We start from the raw sequence: 26,544 nt of genomic DNA on the forward strand, positions 1-26,544 counted from the left end.
TGGATTGGAAAAGTTGTACTGATCTCTGTCACAGAACTGGTAACCAGAGAAGTCACCATCCCTGATACACCAGGTGAGACAGTTGTAGCTGGGAGAGCTGAACTTGTTTCTGTCCCAGGACTGGTGGCTGTTGAAAGTGTGGTGTCTGATTCACTCTGGGAAACTTTGGAGGTTGTCCTGGGAACAGTTGGGCTGGTCTCTTCAGAATGGGTGACCAGTGAGACTGTTGTATCTGGCTTCCCAGCAGAAACAGTCATAGTTGAAATAGCTGAACTTGTTTCTTTCCCAGAATGGGTGACCTCTGAGGCTGTCGTCTCTGGTTTGTGAGTAGAATCAGTCAGAATTGGAAAAGTTGGAACAGCTGAACTGGCTTTTGTCCCAGAATGGGTGATCCATGAGGTTGTGGTCTTCGATTCATATAAGGAATCAGTCAGAGTTCGAAAAGTGGTACTGGTCTCTGCCTCAGAACTGGTAACCAGTGAGGTCACCATTCCTGGTATACTGGGTGGGACAGTCATAGCTGGGACAGCTGAACTGACTTCTGCTGCAGGACTGGTAGTCATTGAGGGTGTGGTGTCCGATTCACCCTGGGAAACACTGGAGGTTGTCCTTGGAACAGTGTGGCTGGTCTCTTCAGAATGGGTGACCAGTGAGACTGTTGTGTCTGGCTTCCCAGGGGAAACAGTCATAGTTAGAATAGCTGAATTTGTTTTTGTCCCAGAGTGGGTGACTGCTAAGGCTGTTGCCTCTGGTTCGTGTGTAGAATCAGTCATAGTTCTAAAAGTTGTACTGATCTCTGCTCTCGCAGTAGTGATCAGAGAAGTCATAACATCTGGTACACTAGGGGAGATAGCTGTAGTTGGAATGGCTGAACTGGCTTCTGCCTCAGAACTTGTAGCCATTGAGGGTGTGATGTCTGATTTACTATGAGGAAAACTCAGAGTTGTTCTGGAAATAGGAGTATTGGTCTCCATAGAATGCATGACCCATGAGGCTGCTGTCTCTGGTTTATGTGAATAATCAGTTGGAATTGTAAAAGCTGTACTTGTCTCTGTCCCAGAACTTGTGAAAAGTGAGGTCCCCAAGCTTGGCATAGCAGAGAAGACAACTGAAGTAGCTGAACTGGCCTGCACCCCAGGATGAGTGACCAATGAGGCTGTGGTCTTTGGCTCAACGGGAGAAAGTGTCAGAGCCGGAATAGCCATACTAGCATTTGTCTCAGAACTGGTGGCTTGTGGGTTCACTGTATGTGGTACATGAGTGGAAACAGTTGCAGTTGGACTAGCTGCACTGGCTTTTGGCTCAGAACGAGTCATCCACGAGGCTGTGGTTTCCATTTGACCTGGAGAAGCAGTCAGTGTAGGAAGAGTGGTACTAATTTCTTCCCCAGAACCAGTAACCAGAGAGGTCACCAACTTGGTTACACTAGGTGAGACAGTTGTAGCTGGGATTGCTGAACTAGATTCTGTCCCAGGACTGGTGGCTGTTGAGAATGTGGTGTCTGTTTCAGTATGGGAAACACTGGGGGTTGTCCTGGGTAAAGTTGGACTTGTCTCTTCAGGATGGGTGGCCACTGAGATTGTTGTATTTGGCTTCTCAGGTGAAACAGTCATAGTTGGAACAGCTGTACTTGTTTCAGTCCCAGAGTGGGTGATCCCTGAGGCTGTTGTCTCTGGTTTGTGTGTGGAATCAGTCAGAGTTGGAAAAGTTGTACTAGCCTCTGCAACAGAACTGGTAATCAGTGAAGTCATCATCTCTGGTATACCAGGTGAGGTAGTCATAGCTGGGACAGCTGAACTGCCTTCTGCCCCAGGACTAGTGGCTATTGAAGGTGTGGTGTCAAATTCACTCTGGGAAACATTGGGGGTTGTCCTGGGAATATTTAGGCTGGTCTCTTCAGGATGGGTAACCAGTGAGACTGTTGTATCTGGCTTCCCAGGGAGAATAGTCATAGTTGGAATTGCTGAACTTGCATCTTTCTCAGTATGGGTGACCCCTGATGCTGTTGTCTCTGATTTGTACATAGAGTCAGTCACAGTTGGAAAAGTTGTACTGGTCTGTGCCACAGAACTGGTAACCTGTGAGGTCACTATCCCTGATACAGCAGGTGAGACAGTTGTAGCTGGGACAGCTGAACTGAATTCTTCCCCAGGACTTGTAGCCACTGAGAATGTGGTGTTTGATTCACTATGGGAAACGTTGGAGGTTTTCCTGGGAACAGTTGGGCTGGTCTCTTCAGGATGGGCAACGAAAGAGACTGTTGTATCTGACTTCTCAGGGAAAATAGTCATAGTTGGAACAGTTGAACTGACTTTTCTCTCAGAATGAGTGACCCATGAGGCTGTAGTCTCTGGTTCATGTAGAGAACCAGTCAGAGTTGGAGAAGTTGAACTAGTCTCTGCTGTGGAACTGGTAACCAGTGAGGTCACCATTCCTGATACACCAGGTGAGACAGTTGTAGTTGGGACAGCAGAACTGACTTTTGCTCCAAGACTGGTGACCACTGAGAGCATGGTATCTGATTCATTATGGGAAATAGGCATTGTCTTAGAAACAGTTGGGTCAGACTCTGGAGGTTGGGTGACCAAGGACACTGTTGACTCTAATTCATGCGGGAACCCAGTCAAAGTCGGGAAGGTTGTACTGGTGTCTGTTCCAGAACTAATAACCAGGGAGGTCACCATCACTGGTTTGCTAGATGAGTTAGTCATCACTGGAGTGGCTGAACTGGCTTCTACCCCTGGACTGGTGGTTGCTGAAGATGTGGTGTCTAATTCTCTAGGGAAAAAATTCATAGTTGTTTTGGAATCAGGTGTGCTGGTCTCTGTGGAAAGGAGCCATGAGGCTGTTGTAACTTGTTCATCAGGGGAGACAGTCAAAGTTGAAAAAATGGAACTGGCTTCTGTCCCATGATTGGTGACCCATGAGGCTGTTGTCTCTTGTTCATGTGGGAAATCAGTCATAGTTGGAAAAATTGTGCTGGTCTCTGCCCCAGAACTGGTGGTTGGTGAGATTTCCACCCTTGATACCTCAGGGGAGACAGTTGGAGTTGGAACACTTAAATTGGTCTGTGTCCCAGGATGGGTAATCAAGGAGACTGTTGTTTCTGGCTTACCAGGGGAAACAGCCAGAGTTTGATCAGCTGAGCTGGTCTCTGTCCCAGGACTAGCAACCAGTGAGGTCACCATCCCCAGTACTTCACGGGAGACAGTTGGAGTTGGAACAGCTGTACTGACTTCTTTCCCAGAACTTGTAGTTGTTGGGGGTGTGCTGTCTGATTCACTATGAGAAATATTGAAGATTGCCCTGGAAACAGTTGAACTGGTCTCTGCAGGATGGGTGACCCATGAGGTTGTGGTCTCTGGTTCATCTGAGGAAACAGTCAGAATTGGAACAGCTGCACTGGTTTCTGCCCCAGAACTAGGGACCAGTGAGGGTGTAGTCTCTGGTCCTCTACTGAAAATGGATGGGGTTGTCATAGGAACTGTGGTGCTGGTCTCATCTCCAGGTCTGATGGTCAAAGAGGCTGTCATCTTTGGACTGTCTGGGGTTGTGATGATCGTTCCTATTGTGCTTGTGCTGGCCTTTTTATCTGATGTCCTGAGGAGAGGCAGCATTCCTGAAGTGGGAGTAGACACTCTGGTAGTCACTGTCACTGTGGTCTTCAGAGCTGTGGCAGTGGTCTCTGTCCTCTCTGTCCCTCCTGTTGATAATCCTGTGACGGGTAGGACGGACACAAAATTGGGACAACATGATTACTATTTACTGGGTTGGCAATTGCTTATTTTGTCTCCACGTCAGGAAAGGAAGAGAAATGTCTGCCTGGTGTGTGCTGAGATCCTTCTGGAATGGGAAAATGCTCTCACCTTACCTGGGGCTTCCCAGGTGGTGCTAGTGGTAAAGAACCTGGCTGCCAATGTAGGAGATGTAAGAGATGCAGGTTCGATTCCTGGGTCCAGAAGATCCCCTGGAGGAGAGCATGGCAACCCATTCCAGTATTCTTGCCTGGAGAATCCCATGGGCAGATGACCCTGGTGGGCTTCAGTCCATGGGGCCTCAGAGTCTGTCATGACTGAATTGACTTAGCATGCATGTTCCTTGCCTGACTCACCTTGGGCCGCACCTCCTCCACGAATTCTTTTTGTTGTTGTTGTGGGTTTGTTTGAAAGTATTTATTTAAAATAGGAACAGGATTTTTAAAAATCAGTTTCTGAATTAATTATACATATTAAGGGTGTGAAAATAAAAAAGAGAACAATGAAAAATTGAAAATGGAAACCAACATAAGTTTTTTTTTTTCCTCACTCAGGTAGAAATCATAAAAATAACAGAAACAAAATTTAAAAACATAATGAAGTAAAACTCTCCTTAACAAAGAACCATGCACATAAAATGAAAGAGCTCTCTGTAAGCCAAATAAATCGAATTGCTCTTTTTATTAAATATAGAGAGGTGGCAGCTATGTTACCCAAATTCCAGAGAATGTAAATAACTCAGGACCATGGAATACTCTCTAATCTAAAATGAGTGAAAGCAGAAAAAGGAGGAGAGGAAAGCTAAGAAAATTAGATCACTGTTTTTTTCTTGTTTTGACTGGGCCCTGTAGCTGTGGTTAAGATGCTGCACTTCCAATGCTGGGGATGCAGGTTTGATCACTGGTTGGGGAACTAAGATCCCACATGCTACCTGGCACAGCCAAAATACTCCTAATGAGGACTTCTTGTATAGCAGAGGGCACTCTAGTCAATACTATGTAATGGCGTATATGGAAAAAGAATCTGAAAAAGAGTGGATAGGAACTTCCCTGGTGGTCCAATGGCTAAGATTCCATGCTCCCAATGCAGAGGACCTGGGTTTGATCCCTAGTCAGGAACTAGATCCCAAGTGCCACAACTAAGAGTTTGCATGCTGCAACAAGACCCAACACAGATAAATAAATCTTTTTTTAAAGAGTGGCTATATGTATATGATACATGAAACATTCACTTTGCTGTATGAAGCTAACACAACATTGTAAGCCAACTAATCTCCAATAAAAGCTGATAAAAGTTACATCATCATTATTTTGTTCCTTTGCTGTCTCCTCTACTGGACTGAGAGAGCTCCACGGATGCAATGCCAAAGTATTTTCGTTTATGTCACAGTCTCTAACACACAGTAAATTAATAATAAGCCTTTTTAGAATTAAGTGAATATGTGAAGCTGACGCATTCAACCTTGAGCTAAATTCACTCAGCCATGTTAGGAGGGAAGGAAAAGTAGCATCTACCTGGTAACTACTTGACAAAGATCCAACTGGGACAGTGAAGCCCATGGCAACTCCATATAGTTCTTTGTCCAAAGAAACAGGGCTTCCCTGGTGGCCCAGTGGTGAAGAGTCCACCTGTCAGTGCAGGAGACGCAAGTTCCATCCCTGATCTGGGAAGATCGCACATGCTGCGGAGCAACAAAGCCTTTGTGCCGCAACTATTGAGCCTCTGCTCGAGAGCCCGGGAACCACAGCTACTGAGCCCCCGGTGCTGCAGCTACTGAAGCCTGCATGCCCTAAAGCCAGCACTCCATTACAAGAGGAGCCACTGTGATGAGAACCCCAAGAACCGCAGCTAGGGGGTATCCCCTGCTCTCTGCAACTAGAGAAAAGCGTGCGCAGTAACAAAGACCCAACACAGCCCAAAACACATGAATAAAAGAAAGAAATAAAAAATTTAAAAATTTTCAAAAGGAAACATTTCATCTTTCTCAGGCAAGAAATAAAAGCATAAGTCAGATTATTGGGAAATAAAATGCTGAACCTACCTGTAAGACTAGCAGATGTGGGTGCCTGGGGAGTATGGATGGTGGTGCCTCCATGGGCTGCTTTATTGGGTATCTTTGTGATATGCTTCACAATGTCATCAGTCCCTGTAGGAGAAGGTAGGGAAGAAACCTAAGGTAACTATCTCTTCCAGAAGGAGAACATGATCTAAATGGATCCGCTTAATTCGACTACACAACTCGATTCTTCTCAACCATCTGTATGGACCGGAACCAGGGCTATATGTCTTGAGTGGTCACACCCGTTCATAGATCCATCCATTCACCCAGAGATTCATCCATCCATCTACCCCTATATCTACGCATTTATTCTTTCATCCATTCATCCTTTTATCCCTTCTTCCTACCATGCATCTTTCTTTTCATATTTCTTCTTTCTTTGCAACTTTTCGTCCTTATTTCTTCAATCTCTATTTCCTTTGACCCTTCCTTCCATCCATCTTCCTTATTTTCATCCTTCCCACTATACACCCATCTTTTCTTCAGTCGTCTCTCTCTTCATTCTCCCTTTCTTCCTTCCTCCCACCCAACCATAGTTCTACCTTTTTACCGTTCCATTCATCATTTGCTTTCTGAACACCCATCACTCGACTACCAACCAATGTTTTAAGAGTGCATCAATCCCATTCAATGTGTTTAACTTGGTTGTGAATTGTTAAAGCTAGTTTGAGAAATAAATCACCCTCCTGCACATATTGCCTAGTGAACAGGTGCTGGACTAGTTGGAGGGCCTCACTGGATTTGTGTCCAGAACAAAATCTGTGGTTGAACTCAACTTATCCATGGAATGAAATCCCCCTAAGTTCCCTCCCTCATCTGCTGTTCTTTTGAATGTGGTATTTCTCCTCCTAGGTCTTAAGGTCCTCCCATATCCACAGATACTTTTCCCCTCGGTTTTCATTCATTCCTTTTTCTTTCCCTTGCTGATTCTGTTCTCAATATAGAAACAGGCTCAGTTTAAAGGGGGGATCTCTCCTTTTATTTATGCATTATTTTACCTGTTGTTTCAGTCCTCTAAAACTCAGTGATGCTCCTAGAATCTTTGAGGACCACATGTTGTCAAAGAACTTCTCACCTTATTTCAACTTGGCTCTTCTGCAGCATTTGACAGAACTAACCAGTACTTCTCAAAACTCTCCCTTCTGGCTTCTAGGAATCTCCTGCTGCTTCTCCTACCTCTCTGACCATTCCCACCTAACTGAATGGTTAAGAGCGTGGTTCCTAGTGCCACGCTTTTGCTTAGATAGTCTGAGTTCTTACTTTTACCAGCTTTAATGATTTTGAACAAATTACTCAACCTCTCTCTATATCTATATAACTCACTTGTAAACCGGGTTTATAATAATTCCTTCTCAAACTGTGTTCCAATGGGAATTAAACAACTTACTAGAATAGCATTTGACACAGAAGAAGTGTTCTATAAACGTTTGTTGCTGTTATTATTATTGCCATCATTAGCATTAGCAGTAATGTTAAAACATCCATCATGGTACTCTAATTACTCAACTGCTTGCTTACTTAGTTTTGTTTCCCCAATGCCCATCTCAGTGCCTGGAAATGAAAACAGATCAGCTATAGTTTTTCTAAAGGAATTTCTGGTGCAGTAATAGACTCCTAGGGCTTCCCTGGTGGTTCAATGGTAAAGAATCCCCTGACAATGCAGGAAGCGTGGGTTCAATCTCTGGGTAGGGAAGATCCCTTGGAAAAGAAAATGGCAACCCACTTGAGTATTCTTGCCTGGGAAATCCTATGGGCAGAGGAGCCTAGTGGGCTACAGTCCATGGGGTCACAAAAAAGTTAGACATGATTTAGCAACTAAACATCAACACTCAGACTCCTAATTAATGTCATTTCCTTCTCCAGGGGATCTTCCAGACCCAGGAATCGAAGCTGGGTCTCCCACATTGTAGGCAGATTCTTTACCATCTGAGCCACCAGGGAAGCCCAACTCCTTTTTTACCTCTCAGGAAAGAAGCCAAGCCCCAAATAATGAGAGTGTAGGAGCTGTGGGTCCTTACTTGTTGACTGTGTTGAGTGTGGAATAACTTGAGAAGAACTTGTCACTCTTCCCAAACCAACACTCCCTGTCATTTTAGTGTCCATAATGGGTGGCAAAGATGTCCAGTATGGCTGGGTCAAAGCCTGCAGAGTACTGGTCGTAACCAAAGGTAATTCACTAGTCCTTCTGCTTTCTGTGTCAAGGTTGGTGTCTACTGTGCTTGGGGTGGCTGGGGAGGAAGTAATCCAATGGGAAAGGGAGCTCACTGAAGGATCAGTGGTATGTAAGGTTGAAGAGGGGAATGGTGTTGAAGCTGAAGAAGGTAGACCGTCTGCAGTGGTGGACCTGGTATCCTCCTTGGGGTCTGATTCTGTCCTAGAAAATGGACCATCTGAGGAGGTAGCTGAGATGGCACCTGGAACTCCAGATGTGGCAAAGGAAGCCATGGCCTCTGACACGGGAGATGTCAGTGTGTTAGCAAGAGTGGTCTCAGCTGAAGACAGCGTATCTGTGTGTAGGTGATGAGTATTTGCTGATACAGGCATAGAAAGACTGGATTCTGGGAGAGTTATACCAGCAGATCCATTTACGGAGGGAGAAGCATTAAAGTGTGTGACTGTTTTCACTGGAGCATCAGTATCCTGTGTGGACAGAGACTGAACTGGGGCTGATGATGTCACAGAAGAGGTAACATCCATCTTGGGACTCTTCAAACCATGAGTGGACAGAGCCGATGCAGGTGTGTTCGTGAGTGAGCTGGAGCTGAAACGCAGGGTCATGCTTGTCTCCTTCAGTCCAGGCGTCAGATGGGAAAGTTTCTTGGTCTCAAATGCTGTGGTCTCAAAGGAAGAAGGCTTTGATGTGGAAAGAGTGGTCCCATCCATGAAGGAAGCAGGATATGTGATCCTGGAGGACTCAGAGAAATTTGAGCCAGAGGAACTAAGTTCATGGCCAGAATTGCTGGAACCCTCGGTGGTCACTGTGGTGTGTATGGAAGGAGGAATTTTCACTGTATCTGTGGAGAATTCAGAAGTGGAGAGTGTCTCCATGCTAGGACTACTCAAAGGTGGAGGTGAAGTGGTCACTGGTTTGAATATGGTGTCCAATTTCTCTGTGTTCATGAGACTACTGGTGAGAAGTGAGGTCGCAGGGGTGGGAGAGGAGGGGCTCTTCCCTGGTACTATGGGGAACTGAAGGGAGGGTGACGTCATGGCAGATGAATGTACTGAGGAAGATGGAGAGCTGGTTGATGTGTCCAAGGTAAGTGTGCCCTGTGAGGTAGCCTCAGGGAGACCTGTCTGGCTGGTGATGGTCATTTCTGCAGATTCTGTGGTCATAGGGGATGTGGGGAGGCTGGTGATGATGCCTGCAGGGGTGTCTGGGGACACTGCGGATTGAATGGGGCTAGGGATGAACGTGCTGCTGGAGGAGATGGGTTGTGTCTTAGACAGCTCAGTGGTTGTATCAGTGGGCACTTTGGAGAGAAGAGTGATTTCCTCTGTGGTTGAACTGTTCTGCTGGATGGTGCTGGTCTCTCTAAGTTCAGGGCTCTGAGAGGATATGGAGGCTGTCTCAACTGTCATAGTTTCAGTAGAGTGAGGCATTGGTGTGGCAACAGCAGTCTCTCGAGAGGTAGAAAAAGGAACAATTGGAGACGAGGCACTGGATGGCTCTGAGTCAGCTGGGGTAGAGGAATGAACTTCAGGTCCAGAACTTGTGTCAACCCCATGGGTCCTGGCGATATTTTTGGAAGGCTGAAGCAACTCTGTACTTGTGGAGGCTCCAGAAGTGGACAGTAGCTCAGTGGTGGAGCTGAGCTCAGTTGAAGGTGAACTGGTCACAGGTCCCAAGCCAGTACCCAATGTGTCTGTGGCCTTCACCAGACCATGGGTAAGAAGTGAAGTCACAGCGGTAGGAGAGGAGGGGCTCCTGCCTGGTAATGTGGGAGACTCAGGGGAGGGTGATGTCACAGCAGATAAAGTCACTGGGGAAAGTGGAGAGCTGGTTTCTTCCACAGAGGCAGGGCTTGTCGAAGGCACATCCTGGGGACCCCTGCTCACGAGAGTGCTCATCTCTGAGTGTGTAAAGCTCTGAGTCACAGCTGGGTGAGTGCCTGCCCCAGAGGCTTCGGTCGCTGTGTTCAAGGTGAGTGTGCCCTGTGATGTAACCTCAGAGGGACCTGTCTGGCTGGTGATGACCATTTCTGCAGATTCTGTGGTCACAGGAGAGGTAGAGAGGCTGGTGATGATGCCTGCAGGAGTGTCTGGGGACACAGTGGATTGAGTGGGGCCAGGGCTGGACATGCTGGTGGATGAAATGGGTGGTGTCTTAGAGAGCTCAGCAGTTGTATCAGTGGGCACTTTGGAAAGAAGAGTGATTTTCTCTGTGGTTGAACTGTTCTGTGGGATGGCGCTTGTCTCTCTAAGTTCAGGGCTCAGAGAGGATGTGGAGGCTGTCTCAATCATTGTAGTTTCAGTAGAGTGAGGCACTGATGTGGAAACAGGGTTCTCTCTAGAGATGGTAGGAGTAACAGTTTGAGAAGTGACATTGGATGGCTCTGAGTCAGCTGGGGTAGAGGAATGAGCTTCAGGTCCAGAACTTGTGTTGGCCCCATGGGTCCTGGCGATGTTTTTGGAAGGCTGCATCGCCTCTGTACTTGTGGAGGCTCCAGAAGTGGACAGTAGCTCAGTGGTGGAGCTTATCTCAATTGAAGGTAAACTGGTCACAGATCCCAAGCCAGTACCCAATGTGTCTGTGGTCTTCACCAGACCATGGGTAAGAAGTGAAGTCACAGGGGTAGGAGAGGAGGGGCTCTTGCCTGGTAATGTGGGAGACTCAGGGGAGGGTGATGTCACAGCAGATAAAGTCACTGGGGAAGGTGGAGAGCTGGTTTCTTCCACAGAGGCAGGGCTTGTCGAAGGCACATCCTGGGGACCCCTGCTCATGAGAGTGCTCATCTCTGAGTGTGTAAAGCTCTGAGTCACAGCTGGGTGAGTGCCTGCCCCAGAGGCTTCGGTCGCTGTGTTCAAGGTGAGTGTGCCCTGTGATGTAACCTCAGAGGGACCTGTCTGGCTGGTGATGGTCATTTCTGCAGATTCTGTGGTCACGGGGGAGGTAGAGAGGCTGGTGACGATGCCTGCAGGAGTGTCTGGTGACATGGTGGACTGAGTGGGGCCAGGGCTGGACATGCTGGTGGATGAAATGGGTTGTGTCTTAGAGAGCTCAGCAGTTGTATCAGTGGGCACTTTGGAAAGAAGAGTGATTTTCTCTGTGGTTGAACTGTTCTGTGGGATGGCGCTTGTCTCTCTGAGTTCAGGGCTCAGAGAGGATGTGGAGGCTGTCTCAATCATTGTAGTTTCAGTAGAGTGAGGCACTGATGTGGAAACAGTGGTCTCTCTAGAGATGGAAAGAGTGACGACTGGAGACGAGACACTGGATGGCTCTGAGTCAGCTGGGATAGAGGAATGAACTTCAGGTCCAGAACTCGTGTTGACCCCATGGGTCCTGGCGGTGCTTTTGGAAGGCTGAAGCACCTCTGTACTTGTGGAGGCTCCAGAAGTGGACAGTAGCTCAGTGGTGGAGCTGATCTCAATTGAAGGTGAACTGGTCACAGGTCCCAAGCCAGTACCCAATGTGTCTGTGGCCTTCACCAGACCATGGGTGAAACGTGAAGTCACAGGGGTAGGAGAGGAGGGGCTCCTGCCTGGTAATGTGGGAGACTCAGGGGAGGGTGATGTCATGGCAGATAAAGTCACTGGGGAAGGTGGAGAGCTGGTTTCTTCCACAGAGGCAGGGCTTGTCCAAGACATCTCTTGAGCACCTGTGCTCATGGGAGTCATCAGCGCTGTGTGTAGAAGTCCCTGAGTCACAGCTGTGTTGGTCCCCACCATGGATGTTGTGGTTGATGTGTCCCAATCAAGGGTCATCTGTGATGTAGCTGCAGGATGACCTTGTTCAATGGTGACAGTTATTTCTGTTGATTCCGTCATTGTGGGGAAAGTAGAAAGCCTTGTGATAGTTTCTGTGGAGACTACTGGCGACATGGTAGAAATGGCAGGGCTTGCACTGAGCACACCACCAGAGGAGATGTCTTCCGTCCTTGCCACCTCAGTAACAGAACCAGTGTTCATATCAGGAAGGATGGTAGTTTTGTCTGTGGGTGAGCTGGTTTTCTTGGAGGTGCTGGTTTCCCTCATTTCAAACATCAAGGAGGAACTTGTCTCAGCTTCAATTCGTGGAGTCTCAGAGAAGCTAGACATTGGGGTGGAAACAGTGGTTTTCCCTATGGTGATGGCTGTATTCATTGGGAATACAGTTTTGGATGGTTCTGAGTCAGTTGAGACAAAGGAACGTGATTCGTGTTCATCATTGGTGGTCCTCATATTGGTTACTGCTGTGTTTTTGGACAAATCTCTACTTAAGCTTTCCTCCTGATGGGTGCTGGTATCCTTCAGTCCAGAGGTCAAGGAAGATGTTGGCTCTGTCTCAATCTGTGCAGTTTTGGAAGAGTCTGGAGTTGATGTGGAGACACTGGTGTCTCTTCTGGTAGAAGAGATAACCATTGCAGATGTGGCTTCGGGTGGCTCTGTGTTGGCTGAACTGGTGATCCCCATATCAGTTACTGCTGTGATTCTTGAAGAATGAGTTGTTTCTGTATTGCTGGTGGCTTCTGAAGAGGTCAGTATCTCCTGTGAGATGTTGGTCACACTTTCAGGTGTACTGGTCACAGGTTCCAAGCTTGTGCCCAAAACCTCTGTGGTTTTTCCCAAGTCAGAGGTGAGAACTGAGGTTGTGGGCACAGGAGAGAAGGTACTGTTCCCTTGTAACATGAAAGGTGCAGAAGGTGAGTTTGTGGCAAAAATGGGTTCTAGGGAAGATGGAGAGCTGGTCTCCCCCATGGAGGCAGGGCTTGTCCAAGACATATCTTCATGACCTTTGCTCATGGCAGTGGTCATCTCTGACACTGTGCCCGGTGTCTTCTTGGTCCCTTCTGGAGTCCCAAGGTGAGTGTTAGTCCAGTCCTCAGATGGGGAGGGGGAGACCCATTCTGTAGTTGCTTCTCTTGCTGGTGACTTGGCCGCTGTCATGAACCCTGTGGGTGAGGGACGGAGGCTGATGCGGCCACTCCCTGTGGCCACGGACTGAAGGGTGCCCGGTTCCACGGTGGTCACCATAGGGACAGCTGCTGTTGAAGTCTTCTGAGAATTTTCCAGAGGGTACCTGGTCTCTGCGCTGATGCTGGGCTCCTGGGAGCTTATGATTTTCAAGGCTGTAGCCATTTCTGGGCTTCTTGTGGACATACCTGTGATTAGAAAGCGAGTTGGTAGGAGATATGCAAATGGTACAGAAAGGGTGTCCTCCTGGTTGACAGTATAATTTGCTCCTTCCTGTGATTTCAATTCAAAATATTTCCTTCTCCAGAAAAGGAAATATTTACCCTTTCCTACCACACTTCCGGAGTCTGGACACCAGGGAACATACTGACCATTCCAAAGATGGACCAACGTGGGTTGGGATTAGGGTGAGTGGGGTGAGAGCTTTGACTCAGATTGTTTGCTCAGAAGAAACTGTTGCCTGGAACCCAGTATACTGCAGACCCCAAAAAGAAAGACTCTGTACAAGGGAGGGCGTGATGAATCTGGGCTGTACCCATGCTAGAGAATTTCCCTACTCTGGTTTTACTTTTCTCCTTGGTGCTTGCTCTTGCTGAACCAGTTTCAACTTACAAATTGCAGCCTTCTCTAGATATCCTAAATCTTAGTTCATTGAAAGGCCGCATAAGGATTTCTATTTGAGAAACAAGAGACTAGAAGGGTGACAGGATTCTTTTTCTTTACCTTCAACCTCTTTCAAATTCATCTGTCTCCCCAAACCCTTTTCCCATCCTTGAGAAGGACATGTAACTGCCCCAGGAGTGAGAAAAGCTCAGCCTTCTAAGAGCACTCTTTCTGGGGACTACTTTCTCAGATTATTCTCACGATGGTGGCATGGCCAAGGACCATGATCCCTTCTTCTACTGCTACTTATTGCCGTAAGTCTGTCTGTGTCCTCCCTATCAACACAAGATTCCAGTGACGATCTCTGATTTAGAAACAGAAAGTGGGCAGGGAACTGGCCCTGGGACATTTTCTGTTGCTGAACTGATTGGCTGGTTAAGAACAATACAAATAACCAGGGTGAAGCAATAAATGTGTTCCATGAATACAACCTCTAGGAAAAAAAAACCAAAACATCCTCAGGGGGCAAAAAGCCAAAGAAATCAATTTCAAACCTTGTCATTTTACTTCCTTAAACAATCCAACTTTTGACCCCAGAGAAGAGGGGAAAGGACCCACATGGGATGGCCTTGAAGGAAATAGAGATGATGGACCCCCCTGGTGGCTCAGCGGATAAGAATCCATCTGCCAGTTCAAGAGACATGGGTTCGATCCCTGGTCTGGGAGGATCCCACACTCCTTGGAGTAACTAAGCCCGTGAGCCACAACTACTGAAGCCCTCACACTCCAGAGCCCATGCTCTACAACAGGAGAAGCCCCCTCAGTGCGAAGCCCGTGTATCGCAAGTAGAGAGTAGCTCCTGCTTGCCACAACTCCAGAAAAGCCCATGTGTCAACAAAGACCCAGCACATCCAAAAATAAATAAGTAAGATTATAAAAAAAGAGATAGAGATGGTGCTCCTACTTACCCACACTGATCGTAGTCATAAGAGATGCAGGATTACTGGTTGGCTGAGCGGCACCTCCACGTTCTCCTTGACTTGGCTCCCTGGTGATAGTGGCCACAGACTCATCTGGCCCTGAAGTAGAAGACAATGGTGTTACCTTTCATTCCCCAAGAATATGGATCTGTGAGGACCATTCTCACTAGATACTGGATTAGCAATGCCCTCATTTATCTCTCAGAAGGGATTTAAAGAATTATTCTCATTTACATTAAATCTTATGTTAAATCAAACCCTCAAGATGGTCATAAGGGATGAAAAGCTTTTTGTTAATTGTGGGGACTTCTCATCTGATTGGTTTCAAGGAAATAATTTTCAGACAAAAAAAGAACATAATTTTTTCCTTATTAAAAAAGATTATTGAAGTATGCTTGACTTACAATGTTGTATTAATTTCTGTTATACAGCAGTTATTCAGTTATACATATTATATATTCCTTTTCATATTCTTTTCCATTATGCTTTATCACAGGGTATTGAATATAGTTTCCTGTGCAGTACAGAAGAACCTTGTTGTTTATCCATCCTATATATAGTAGTTTGTATCTGCTAATTCCAAACTCTGAATCCTTCCCTCCCCACCCCTGGCCCACTTGGCAACCACAGTCTGTTCTCTATGTCTTTAAGTCTGATTCTGTTTCATAGGGATGCTCATTTGTGTTGTATTTGAGATTTCACACATAAGTGATATTATCTGGTATTTGATAGCAAGTCTGTGCACTGAAATGAAAAATCCCGCATGACTCAATGAAGATCCCACACGCTGCTACTAAGACCCAACACAGCTAAATACATAAATATTTTTTAAGGTAGATTCTGCCTAGGAGGCATTAAAACAGATCCCTGACAGCCATCTTCTCCCATTCAGTCACATCGGCAAAAGCTTAGAATTCCAATGCAAAGGAAATCAGGGTTCTTACTTGTAAATGGGGTGGAATTGTCAAGGACTGGAGCAGATCTGAACTCTGCACCAGAGGAGCTCTCCTTGGTAAGTGTAGTCTCAGCTATGCCAGATATGGGGACCTTTGGTGGTTCATCCTTAGCCACTGAAGTGGTGATGTCCACAGCGGTCATCCCAGGGGTCCTGTCCTCTCCTGTAGCAGTGCTCAGGGACCAGCAGGAATCTTCTGGGGATCCAGTACCTGGGAAAGTGTTGATTTTCTGAGACTGAATGTTTGTGGATAATGTGACCGGTGTCAGTTCTGAAGCAGGAGGAAGTGACATGAGGATTGCGGGTTCCCATGCTTCAGAGGAACTGGAAGAAGGTAAGAGGAAGTTGGGAAAAGAGACTGGGGAAAAGAGAAATTTGATTTCTTCTTTAGAGAAAAAGCTTCTCCATGATACTGTCCCTGGACCTCTGCTCACAGGAACAGTCATCTTAGTCATATCCAAGGGTGTCCCTTCCCAGAAATCTGTGATTGTTTTGTCCAGAACAACTGCCTCCCCAGGCTTCATCCTAGTGGGACCTGTTGATGTAAAGGTAATATGTAAAGATTCCGCTGTAGAACTGTTGGAAGAGGAGGTAGAACTGTTGGCATTGGTTCCTTTGAAGATACTGGATATCTCCAAGGACTGAGCAGGACCTGGGCTACATATTCTGTCCAGAGATGTGAACTCAGTCCTGGTGACATCAGTAGCAGCAGCACCATCCACCTGAGAAGGGATCATGCTTCTCTCTATGGCTGAGCAGGTCTCCCTGGGCCCAGAGGTTTCAGTGGAAACAGGTTCTTCCTGAGTCCCGGTAGACACAGGACAAGTGGAAAATGTCTGAGACAGGTTGGTGGTCTCCACAGCGGATGTAGTAACCACTGAAGGAATGGTCTTGTGAGACACTGAGTGTGCAAGGGCAGAGGAACATGGCTCAGGACCAGAGCTGATAGCCTGATGAGGGGTCACTGCTGCTTCGGTCAAATGATTCATCTCTGTGTCTGGGGTGGTCTTGGAAACGGCCAGTCTATCATGTGAACTACTGATCAAAATTGGAGATTTCTTGATCCCAGATTCCATGCTTGTGCCCGCAAGCTCTGTGGTCTTCAGTGGTCCAGGAAAGTGAGAGAACTCCTTGATGGTCTCCAGGGAGATGGAAGAGACTGATGCTATTTCTGTGGTCGGTTGTGTGGTCAAAGTTGTCTGTACTCCACTTCTAGAGATGGATGGATCTGTCATCTCCAATATAGGAGCCCCTAGGCTCTGTCCCTGGGCACTTGAATTGTGGGTTAGGGTTCTCACTGGAGATGTGATCTCTCCAGGAAGAGTCACTAAAACTGTGGACTTCTGTCTCGAAGATATAGAAGTCATGATGGGAGAGAGCACGGAGCTCTGCTCTGTCTCTCCACTGGTGAGCACAAGATCTCCAGTGATGGACACTTCGGTGCTACTGCCTGTCTGAGGCAACGTGACCCCATCGGTCATGGTCCTTGGAGGAAATGGCAGCAATGAGATAGATGAGTTATCACTGGACTCTGAGGTGACTCCTTGAGATCTTGTGGTTCTAGCATGAACTGAACCTATTATAGACGCTAAAGACACAGATCTTCTAGGGGCCAAATCCAAAGTGGAGACATGAGGCGTAAAGGCTGGAGGAGAGCCATTATGTCAGTCTGTGTGCTTGGCAGCTCAAGAGAAATAAGGAAAACTGGGAGGGCTGTTATTTCAAGTCCTTGGGGAGTCGAGTTTGTACCTGAAGTCTGAGAGCGCTCACCTCCTGGTCATCAGGAAAAATTGTAGTGGGAGCAGATGTGCTTATGTTCCTTGGACTTAAGCCTTCTAGTCTTGTGCTGAGGTCAGTGATTTTTATCTGAACAAGAGGACTATAGAGCACCCAGAATCATTCCAGTGAAAATTGAAGAATGATGGGTAGATCCTGTTGCTGGGCCGTTGCTAAGGATGATGATGTTCTTCCTGTATTATTGACCTCAGGAAAATCATATAAGTGGCCAGCTGTGCCTGTGGAAGTCCATGGAGAAGTCCCTGGTGCTTGGGTGCAGTGTGGGGTTTTGAAGGCTCCTCTGTGCGGTAGGTGAAACTGACCTCGCTCCCTTGGGGCTGGAGGTGATGACCTCCTGAGTGAGGTCCCCACCCTTGATTGTTAGCTCTGTAGGAAATGATGTCACAGAAAGGGCCCCAGGTGGAGATGTAGTTTCAATGGTCTCCTGTCCTGTGATGGACTCAGGCTTTGGCCCCATTGAAGAGAAGGTAGCCAGCAGTCTCTCTTGCAATACTGATCAGGTTGATAGTGGTTGAGTCTTCCGGTCTACTGGAAGTCCAAGGCTGAAATAATGTAGGCTCTGGAGGTGGTAATAGCTATGTCTGTATCCACAGAGGAGACACTCAGTGTCAGGTCACTTCCGGCTGTCTGCTCTGACCTTTAGCTTGCAGAGGAATAAGCATCACCCACAGGTCTATGCCTTATAGCTGTCATTGCCTTTTTACTCAGGGCAGTGGCAGGAATGACTATAGAGCTGACCCATATCATGGATCTGAGTTCAGATTTATCTGTCACTGAACCTTTGGTTTGTTTGTTTGTTTTTTTTTTTTTTGGCCACACTGCTCAGCATGTGGGATCTTAATTTCCTGACCAGGAATCAAACCCATGACCCTTGCAGTGGAAGCGTGGAGTCTTACACGGGACTGCCAGGGAAGGCCCAACCTGGGGTTACTTTGGTGATCACAACAAAGCTGGTTGCAGAGTCTTGAAGGTTGGTGGGGCATGTGCTCAAAAGGGCATACATGTTTATTATGGTCCTTCCTATGGAGCCAAGCCATGTGGATAAGTCAGTTCAATTGTCTTAAGAATCAGAATTGAGCTGACTCACTGAATATTCCCTATGAAACAAGGGAGGATATTGATCCTCGTTTTTAAACTTTTATTTCCTTCCTTATACTTTGAGTTTATTCTGTTCTTTTTCTTTATTTATTTAAATGTTTTTTGGCTACAGTGGGTCTTCATTGCTGCATGTAAGCATTCTCTCGTTGCAGCAAGCAGGGGCTGCTCTCTAGTTATGGTACCTGGGCTTCCCATTGCAGTGACTTCTCTTGTGGAGCATGAGCTCTAGGGTGTGTGGGCTTCAGCAGTTGTGGTGCACAGGTTTAATTGCCCCACAGTGTGTGAAATTTTCCCAGACCAGGGATTGAACTTGTGTCCCCTGCCTTAGCAGGTTGATTCCTAACCACTGTACCCCCAAGGAAGTCCCCTTCTTCCTATGTATTTTTATACGCTTTCACTTCTCTCATCAAAAAAAGAACAGAAACCTTTTATCTTCTAGCACAGAGGGACATGTCAAATTATTATCATATATTTATACTTTTATTAGAATTCCTCAGAACTGTAAATAATTGGATAATATATTAGGAAAATAACATGGAACATCAACATCCTTTAAACTTGTACCACTTATATATTTACACATAAAGTTACTGTATACATAAAAAATATTTTCAAAGACTCATGGGCTTGGGGATATTTAAAAGACACTATTGCCACATTTGAATATTTACTAAAAATATTCCACAAAATAATTTCAAACGTTAAGCTACTGCAAAGAAACAGCAGATGTAAAAAAAATGATAAAAGTATAAACTTTCAAGAATGTCCCAGACAAACTCTCAGTGAAGTTTTGCATCATTCTAAGCATTTTAAGTGAAGACCTCCTCTCAACTACAAGCCATGTATCGAAACCCGTAGCAGTGGAAAAGAATTCTTTCACCTTCTGTTATAATCATCTTAGCAATGAATTGTCCTATAAAATAAAACTATGGCATCTCACTTTTATGTTTCCTGCTCATGGCAACCCCTGATCTATCTTAGTGATAGTTCCTGTTTTAGGAAAGCCCTTCATACTTGTCCGCTGACTTGTAGAGTCATATATTCATTCCTAAGTGGAAGCAATTGGCTCTTGTGGATATAAATTACCAAACAGAAGCAATTCATGTTAGAAGTCAGATTAGAAATCTCCCTAAAAATGAGTATCAATAGCTTCTGAGTACAAAAGTAGAAAGTTGTGATTATCTACTAGAATCTGGAACATAGACAATCAATTAGCTTACTTCAAAGTGAAAGCATTAGTCGCTCAGTCATGTCCGACTCTTTGCAACCCCATGGACTGTAGCTCACTAGGCTCCTCTGTCCATGGAATTCTTCAGGCAAGAATACTGGAGTGGGTTGCCATTTTCTGCTCCAGAGGATCTTCCGGACCCAGGGATTAAACCTGCATCTCCTACACTGGCAGGCAGATTCTTTACTGCTCAGCCACCAGGGAAACCTCTTACTCCAAAGACCAGGAGAAAAGACTCAAGTATTATGTACCAAAATATGATCATACATACCCAGACTGATGGTCTTCAGAGATGTGAAGTTACCCATTGGCTGTGTGGTGCCTCCAGGTTCCTCCAGATCCGTGGTGGTGGTTGCCACTGACCCTGAGGGAGAAGGGGACAGAAGCATCAGTCTCCCATCCCCTTAAGATGCACATCCACAGGAAACGCTCTTGCTAGATCCGGGCTCAGTATCTGATCCTCATCTGCCTCTGAGAAGGCACTCCGGAAGGAATAATTCTCTTATTGGCATGAAATCAAACCCACAATATGACCTGCGTCTTAATTATGGAAAATAGTGGGACTGCTGAATGTATTGGCCTCAAGCAAAAACATTTGGTGATAGTATATCTCTATCACTTAAAAAAAATATATTGAGGGCTTCCCTGGTGGTGCAGTGGTTGAGAGTCTGCAATGCAATGCAATGCAGGGGACACAAGTTTGATCCCTGGTCTGGGAATTTCCCACATTCCATGGAAGGACTAAGTCCATGCATCACAACTACTGAGGCTGTGCTCTAAAGCCTGGGAGCTGCAACTACTGAGGCCTGCATGCCTAGAGCCTGTGCTTCACAAGAGAAGCCACCACAGTGAGAAGCCCATACACCGCAACTAGAGGGTAGCCCCTACTTGCTGCAACTAGAGAAAGCCAGCGCACAGCAAGGAAGACCCAGCACAGCCAAAAATAAAGAACTGAATAAGTAGAATTAAAATACACCAGATTCTCCTTTATTTATTTATTTATGGCCACGCTGTGGCATGTGGGATCCTGGTTTCCCAACCAGAGATCGAACCTGCATCCTTGGCTCAACTACTGGATAATCAGGGAAGTCCCTCCATCACTTATCATGTGTGAATTCACCATTGTTTAATTTTTCACTTCTATGGTTTGGACTCCACATAAGTAAAATCAGAATAATACCTGGAGTTACAATTATATCTGGTTAGTTAACATATAAAATTATTTCTTGATTACTCATTTTGTCATTTTCTTTTATCATTCTTTATAATTATTAATCACACACACTCTCCTGCTGGGAAGGGAAAAGCTAGGCTCTGCCTGGAAGGACCTGAATCTGGGCTCAAGAATGCTAAAAGTGTCACTAGTTGCATACAGATAGTAGAATGACCCTATGAGATAAGTGGAAACTGAAAGGGGAGGTGAAAGATACTGCAGAGACTTTGTAAGTGAGAGCAGAAGGAGATGAGGATAAAATACAGAGCAGTTGCTTCTAGCAGAGCCAGGTGCAGGAGATGAGTGAATTGCAATTGTTTGTGGGCTGGTTCCATCCCCAGATAGTGTAATCCCATTAGGGGCCAAATGATAGAGTGCATCAGAAAATGTGCCAACTGGGAATTCCCTGGTGGTCCAGTGGTTAGGATTCTCACTTTCACTGCCAGGGGTGCAGGCTGGATCCTTGGTTGGGGAACGAAGATCCTAGAAGCCAGACCCATGGCAAAAAAAGGAAAGAAAGAAAAGAAAGAAAAAGGTGGTACATATATACAATGGAATATTACTCAGTCATTAAAAAGAATTAAATAATGCCATTTGAAATACCATATGACATCCCTTATATATGGAATCTAAAAAAAAATGATTCAAATGAACTTACAAAACAGAAAGAGACTCACAGACTTAGAAAATGAACTTATGGTTGCCAGGGGAAGGGACAGTTAGGGACATTGGGAAGGTCATGTACGCACTACTATATTTAAAATGGATAACCAACAGAGAGCTTTGTATAGCATATGGAACTCTGCTCAACATTACGTGGCAGCCTGGATGGGAGGGGAGTTTGGGGGAGAATGGACACATGTATATGTGTGGCTGAGTTCCTTTGCTATGTACCTGAAACTATCACAACATTGTTTGTTAATCCAGCTATATCCCGATACAAAATGTTTTTGGTGTTAAAAAAATAAAAATTAAAAAATAAGTGAGCAAAATGGATAACTAACCAGGACCTACTGTATAGCATGGGGAACTCTGCTCAATGTAACAATGCAGCCTGGAGGGGAGGGTAGTTTAGGAGAGAATGGACACATGTATATGTATGGCTGGGTCCCTTCACTGTTCACCTGAAGCTATCACAACGTTTTAGTTGTCTATATACCAATACAAAGTGGGCTTCCCTGGTAACTCAGCTGGTAAAGAATCTGCCTGCAATGCAGCAGACCCCAGTTTGATCCCTAGGTTGGGAAGATCCTTTGGAAAAGGGACAGGCTACCCACTCCAGCATTCTTGGGTTTCCCTGGTGACTCAGCTGGTAAAGAATCCACCTGCAATGCGGGAGACCTGGGTTCGATCCCCGGGTTGGGAAGATCCCCTGGAGAATGGAATGGCTACCCACTCCAATATTCTGGTGTGGAGAATTCCATGGACTATTCCATGGGGTCACAAAGAGTCAGGCATGACTGAGTGACTTTCACTTTCAATACAAAATAAAAAGTTCAAAAAATAAATAAAAAAAAAAAAAAGAAAATGTGCCAACCAGTTGGCTTGAGGGCTGGAGCTAGAAGCACCCACTGACTGAAATGGAGACACTGAGTTTGGGACACTGTTCTTGGCCAAGAAAAATCTGTAGATGTCTCAGAGGGAGATGTGGTTCCAATGGGCAAGTAGCTTGTTCCCATCTTTCTTTCACACTCAGAGCCCCTTGTGGATTTTACATTGGTGGGAGCTAGAGAATGAACAGTGACTGGGCCACTTGTGTCTCCGCTGTGAGTGTGGCTCTGGGTGCTTCCCTAAGAGAAGTCCTTTCCATGGAGGTCGTTGTTGGAGAAGTAAGTCTAGGGATCACCATGGAAGCAAGGAGAGAAAAGGCAGAGGCTGAAATAGTGGTTGGTGCAAAACATCATCTTGAGAGGGTTGAAATGAAATTGTTGAAATGAAATGGTTAGTCTCTCAGTCATATCTGACTCTTTGCGACACCATGGACTGTAGCCTGCTAGGCTCCTCTGTCCATGGAATCCTCCAGGCAAGAATACTGGAGTAGGTTGCCATTCTCTTCTCCAGTGGATCATCCCAACTCAGGGATCGAACCTGCGAATACTGAGCCTGATACTGCAACCCGCACACACTAGAGCCTGTGCTCTGCGAAGAGAGAAGCCGCAGCAATAAGGCCAGGCCCTGCTACTAGAGAGTAGTGTCTGCTCTGCACAACTAGAGAAGTGCCCTTGCAGCAACGAAGACCCAGCACAGTCAAAAATAAATACATAAATAAGATTATTAAATAAAAAATTAAACTGGTTTTCTGGCCAGATTCTGTTGACATACAGTGAAATAAATAAAAGTGCCATTGTTGGATATCACTACTGCAGAAGCAAAGCAGAAGTCCTAGATGGGTGAGAAGGGCTGTCCTGGTGGAGTCTGTAACTGAGGCACTGCTGTGTCTCTGAGCTAACTCCCTAGGTGGGATGAAGAAAACTGAGCTGAATGTGTGGTGTGTGTTTCCATGGTGAGGAAGCTGTGGGTAGGGGGCAGAGGTGATGACCTAGGCGGTCATTAAACTGAAAGTAGAGGTCTCAGGTTGAGACATGGATAGATTCAAAATTTCCCTTGGTTTCCTCTCGAGTAGGTGGGGCTTCCCAGGTGGCTCAGTGGTAAAGAATCTGCCTGCTATTGTAGGAGACACAGGTTCGATCCCTGGGTCAGAAAGATCATCTGAAGAGGGAACTGGTAACCCATTCCAGTATTCCTTCCTGGAGAATTCCATGGACAGAGGAGCCTGGTGGGTACAGTCCATGGGATCACAAAAGAGTCAAAACGACTTAGCGACTCAACAGTGTTAACAATAAATAGGTGGCTGTTGGTCTCTGCTGAGGAGGAAGGGGTGAAGAGAGAAAAGTGGATTTCTTTTGAGAAATATTGACAAGGTTGAGGGGATGAGGATCAGCTGACCTCTCTGAAGCCAAGGGGCTCAGTGTGGGGAGGGTGAGTGAACCTGGGATATCAAGAGAGATGCCAAGACTGAGGACACATTTGTCCCCTTGCCTGATAGAGATGAGACAAACAGAGTGGAAGTCATACCTCTGACTCTTTCAGTACTTGTTTCTGCATTACTGAGTGTACTGGAGAGAGGGGAGGCCGAGCTGGGCTCTGTCTTTGCTGTGGTCTCAGGGGTCTCTGTGTGCGCAGAGGAGGTGAACTTAAGATCTGAGAATGTGCCGAGGCCTGATGCTGTACCATCAAGAATTGAAGTGGACATCAACAGAGGAGGGCTGGTGCTTTTCATGATATTTCCTGCAGGGCTGGATTCAGAAGACAAAAAGTGATGTCTGGAAGTTGATGGAGTCAGACCCCAGCTGCTTGGCTTCCCAGAATCAGGATTCCCTGTAGATAAGACTTCTGGAACTGTGGAAGAAAGCTTGCTTGATGTTGGGCTTGTCCCTGCTGGAGCACTTGAGCCAGGAGCCACCGTGATCACTGCTGTAGCCACGGACACTGGGGCACTGCTGATGGCTGGGGTCAAATGTGTAATTGTTTCAGAGGAAGCTGTGTCTCTGCTAGTTGGGTAGGTCATATCCTGGCTGGTCCTTGTGTCGCTGTCACCTGTGTGTGTGATCTCAGTGGAAGGTGTAATCTCCTCAGGGGTTGGGCCAGCTGTGGCTTCTAGGGTGGGTGTGTCTGAAGATGTTTCTCCAGGTGATGCTGTTTCAGTGAAGCTTGTGCTTGGCTCAGTGGACTCAGAAACCACCCACTGAGCAAGGGAGGTGTGGATAGGGCCTGTCTCAGTGGCCAATGTTTCCTCTGTAGGACTTGTCTCTGCCCCCCAGGTGGACTGGGGTTCAGTTGAGGGTTCGCTTGTACCTGCGCTGGTCCACATTTCTTCTGATGAGGTGCTGGAATCTAGTGTCCTGGAGATGGCAGAGCTCCCGGGGGCAGTTGTGCTGGGGCTGTGTCTTTCAGAAGTGGTGTGTGGTGTTCTGAGCTCCCATTCTGGATGGGATTTTGAGAGCTGAATTGAGCTTGTCCCCTTGCTGTCCGTAGAACTGAAGCCTGGGGAGGGGGCAGAAGTGGTGGCCGAATTATTCTCCCTTCCGGGAGCAGAGGTCACAGATGAAGCCACAGGTGCTGTCAAAGGTTCTCTGGTATGTTTCTCAGTCATAGATGGATGAGTACTGGTCTCTGAGACGGAGGTGGTGGAAGGGGATGTAGTTTTCACTCCTAGAATCTGGGTGATGCCGAGGGTGGCCAGACCAGCTGAAACTTCCGAAACCAAGGTACTGGCTGTTGTGATGGGAGACGAGTCTGTAGCATCAGGGGATGTACTAGGCACGAGGACAGTCCTTGCTGTCCCTTCCCCTGATGGAGATGGGTGGCCCAGAGGGAAAGTTGTACCTCTGACTCTTTGGGCACCAGTTTCTGCGTCAGTTAGTGTTTGGAAAATAGGGAAAGCCGAGCTGGGCTCTGTCTTTGCTGTGGTTTCTGTGTGCATGGAGGAGGCGACTGTATGGTCTGAAGCTGCGCCGATCCATGATGTTGTATCATCAGGAGCTGAGGTGGACAACAGCAGAGGAGGGCTGGTGGGTATCCTGCTGTCTCCTGCAGGAGTACTGTTGGGAGAGGGTTGATGTCCAGGGTTGGATGGAGTCAGAACCTGGCTGGTTCCCTCCCTAGAATCTTGCTTCCCTGTAGATAACATCTCAGGCATTTTGGAGGAAACCTTGCTAGTTGTGGGGCTTGTCCCTGCTGGAGCACTGGAGCCGGGAGCCACCGTGGGCACTGTTGTAGCCATGGACACTGGGACGTTGCTGGTGGGCAGGGTCAAGTGTGTAGTTGTTTCAGAGGAAGCTGTGTCTCTGCTAGTTAGGTAGGTTGTATCCTGGCTGGTCCTTGTGTCCCTGTCACCTATCTGTGAGATCTCCGTGGGAGACGTAAACTCTTTAGTGGTTTGTCTGGTTGTGGCTTCTGGGATGGGAGTGTCTGAAGATGTTTCTCTGGGTGATGCTGTTTCAGTGGAGCTTGACCTTGGCGTGGTGGAGCCAACAGCTCCCCAGGTAACAGGGGAAATGGTGACAGGACCAGTTTCACTGGTCAGTATCTTTGTTCCAGGACTTGTCTCTGTCCGCCTGGTGAGCTGGGATCCAGGTAAGTGTTGACCTGTACCTGCACTGCCCCGTGATGCTTCTGTTGAGGTGCTGGAAACAGGAGTCCTGGGGAAGTCAGAGCTCTCAGGGGGAGCTGTGCTGGGGATATGTCTCTCAGGAATGGTGTGGGGGCTTCTGAGCTCCCTCCCTGGGGGTGATGGAGAGACCCGAGTTGTACTTGTCTCTCTGCTGTCAGTAGTGCTCAAATTTGGGGCAGGGGCAGAGGCGGTCATCCAATTACTCTCCCTTTCAGGAGCAGAGACCTCAGTGGGAGCTGAAGATCCACTGAAGGTCTCCTTGGTCTCATTTCCAGTTAACGATGGGTGGATATTGGTCTCCTTTGAGATGGCGGTGGTGGAAGGGGATGTGGTTTTCTCTCTTGGAACCTGGAGGCTGCTGCGGGTGCCTGGTTCAGATGACCCTTCCCAAGCCAAGGTGCGGGCTGTGGAGATGCCGGGTGAGTCTGTGGCATCAGGGGATGTGCTAGGTGTGAAGACGCTCCTTGCTGTCCCTTCCCCTGGGGGAGATGGGTGGCCCAGAGGGGAAGTCATACCTCTGACTCTTTCACCACTGGTTTCTGTATGACTTGATGTTTCGGAAAGAGGAAA

At 46.8% G+C, this 26,544-nt stretch overlaps 1 protein-coding gene across 1 annotated transcript in view; it reads right to left on the reverse strand.

The window, feature by feature from the left end:
* MUC16 (mucin 16, cell surface associated) overlaps positions 1-26,544 on the reverse strand; it is a 113,524-nt gene that overhangs the window by 71,702 nt on the left and 15,278 nt on the right. Inside the window, exons 2-9 of the mRNA XM_069590304.1 lie at positions 19,860-19,952; positions 7,833-12,596; positions 5,797-5,901; positions 2,026-2,164; positions 1,376-1,941; positions 1,046-1,163; positions 350-948; positions 5-256 (exon numbers count right to left, since the gene is read on the reverse strand). Coding sequence (XP_069446405.1) covers positions 5-256; positions 350-948; positions 1,046-1,163; positions 1,376-1,941; positions 2,026-2,164; positions 5,797-5,901; positions 7,833-12,596; positions 19,860-19,952 — 6,636 coding nt within the window. The remainder of the gene's footprint in view (positions 1-4; positions 257-349; positions 949-1,045; positions 1,164-1,375; positions 1,942-2,025; positions 2,165-5,796; positions 5,902-7,832; positions 12,597-19,859; positions 19,953-26,544) is intronic.

Source organism: Ovis canadensis, chromosome 5 (genome assembly GCF_042477335.2).
Source record: "Ovis canadensis isolate MfBH-ARS-UI-01 breed Bighorn chromosome 5, ARS-UI_OviCan_v2, whole genome shotgun sequence".
In the NCBI taxonomy this organism is placed as follows: domain Eukaryota; kingdom Metazoa; phylum Chordata; class Mammalia; order Artiodactyla; family Bovidae; genus Ovis; species Ovis canadensis.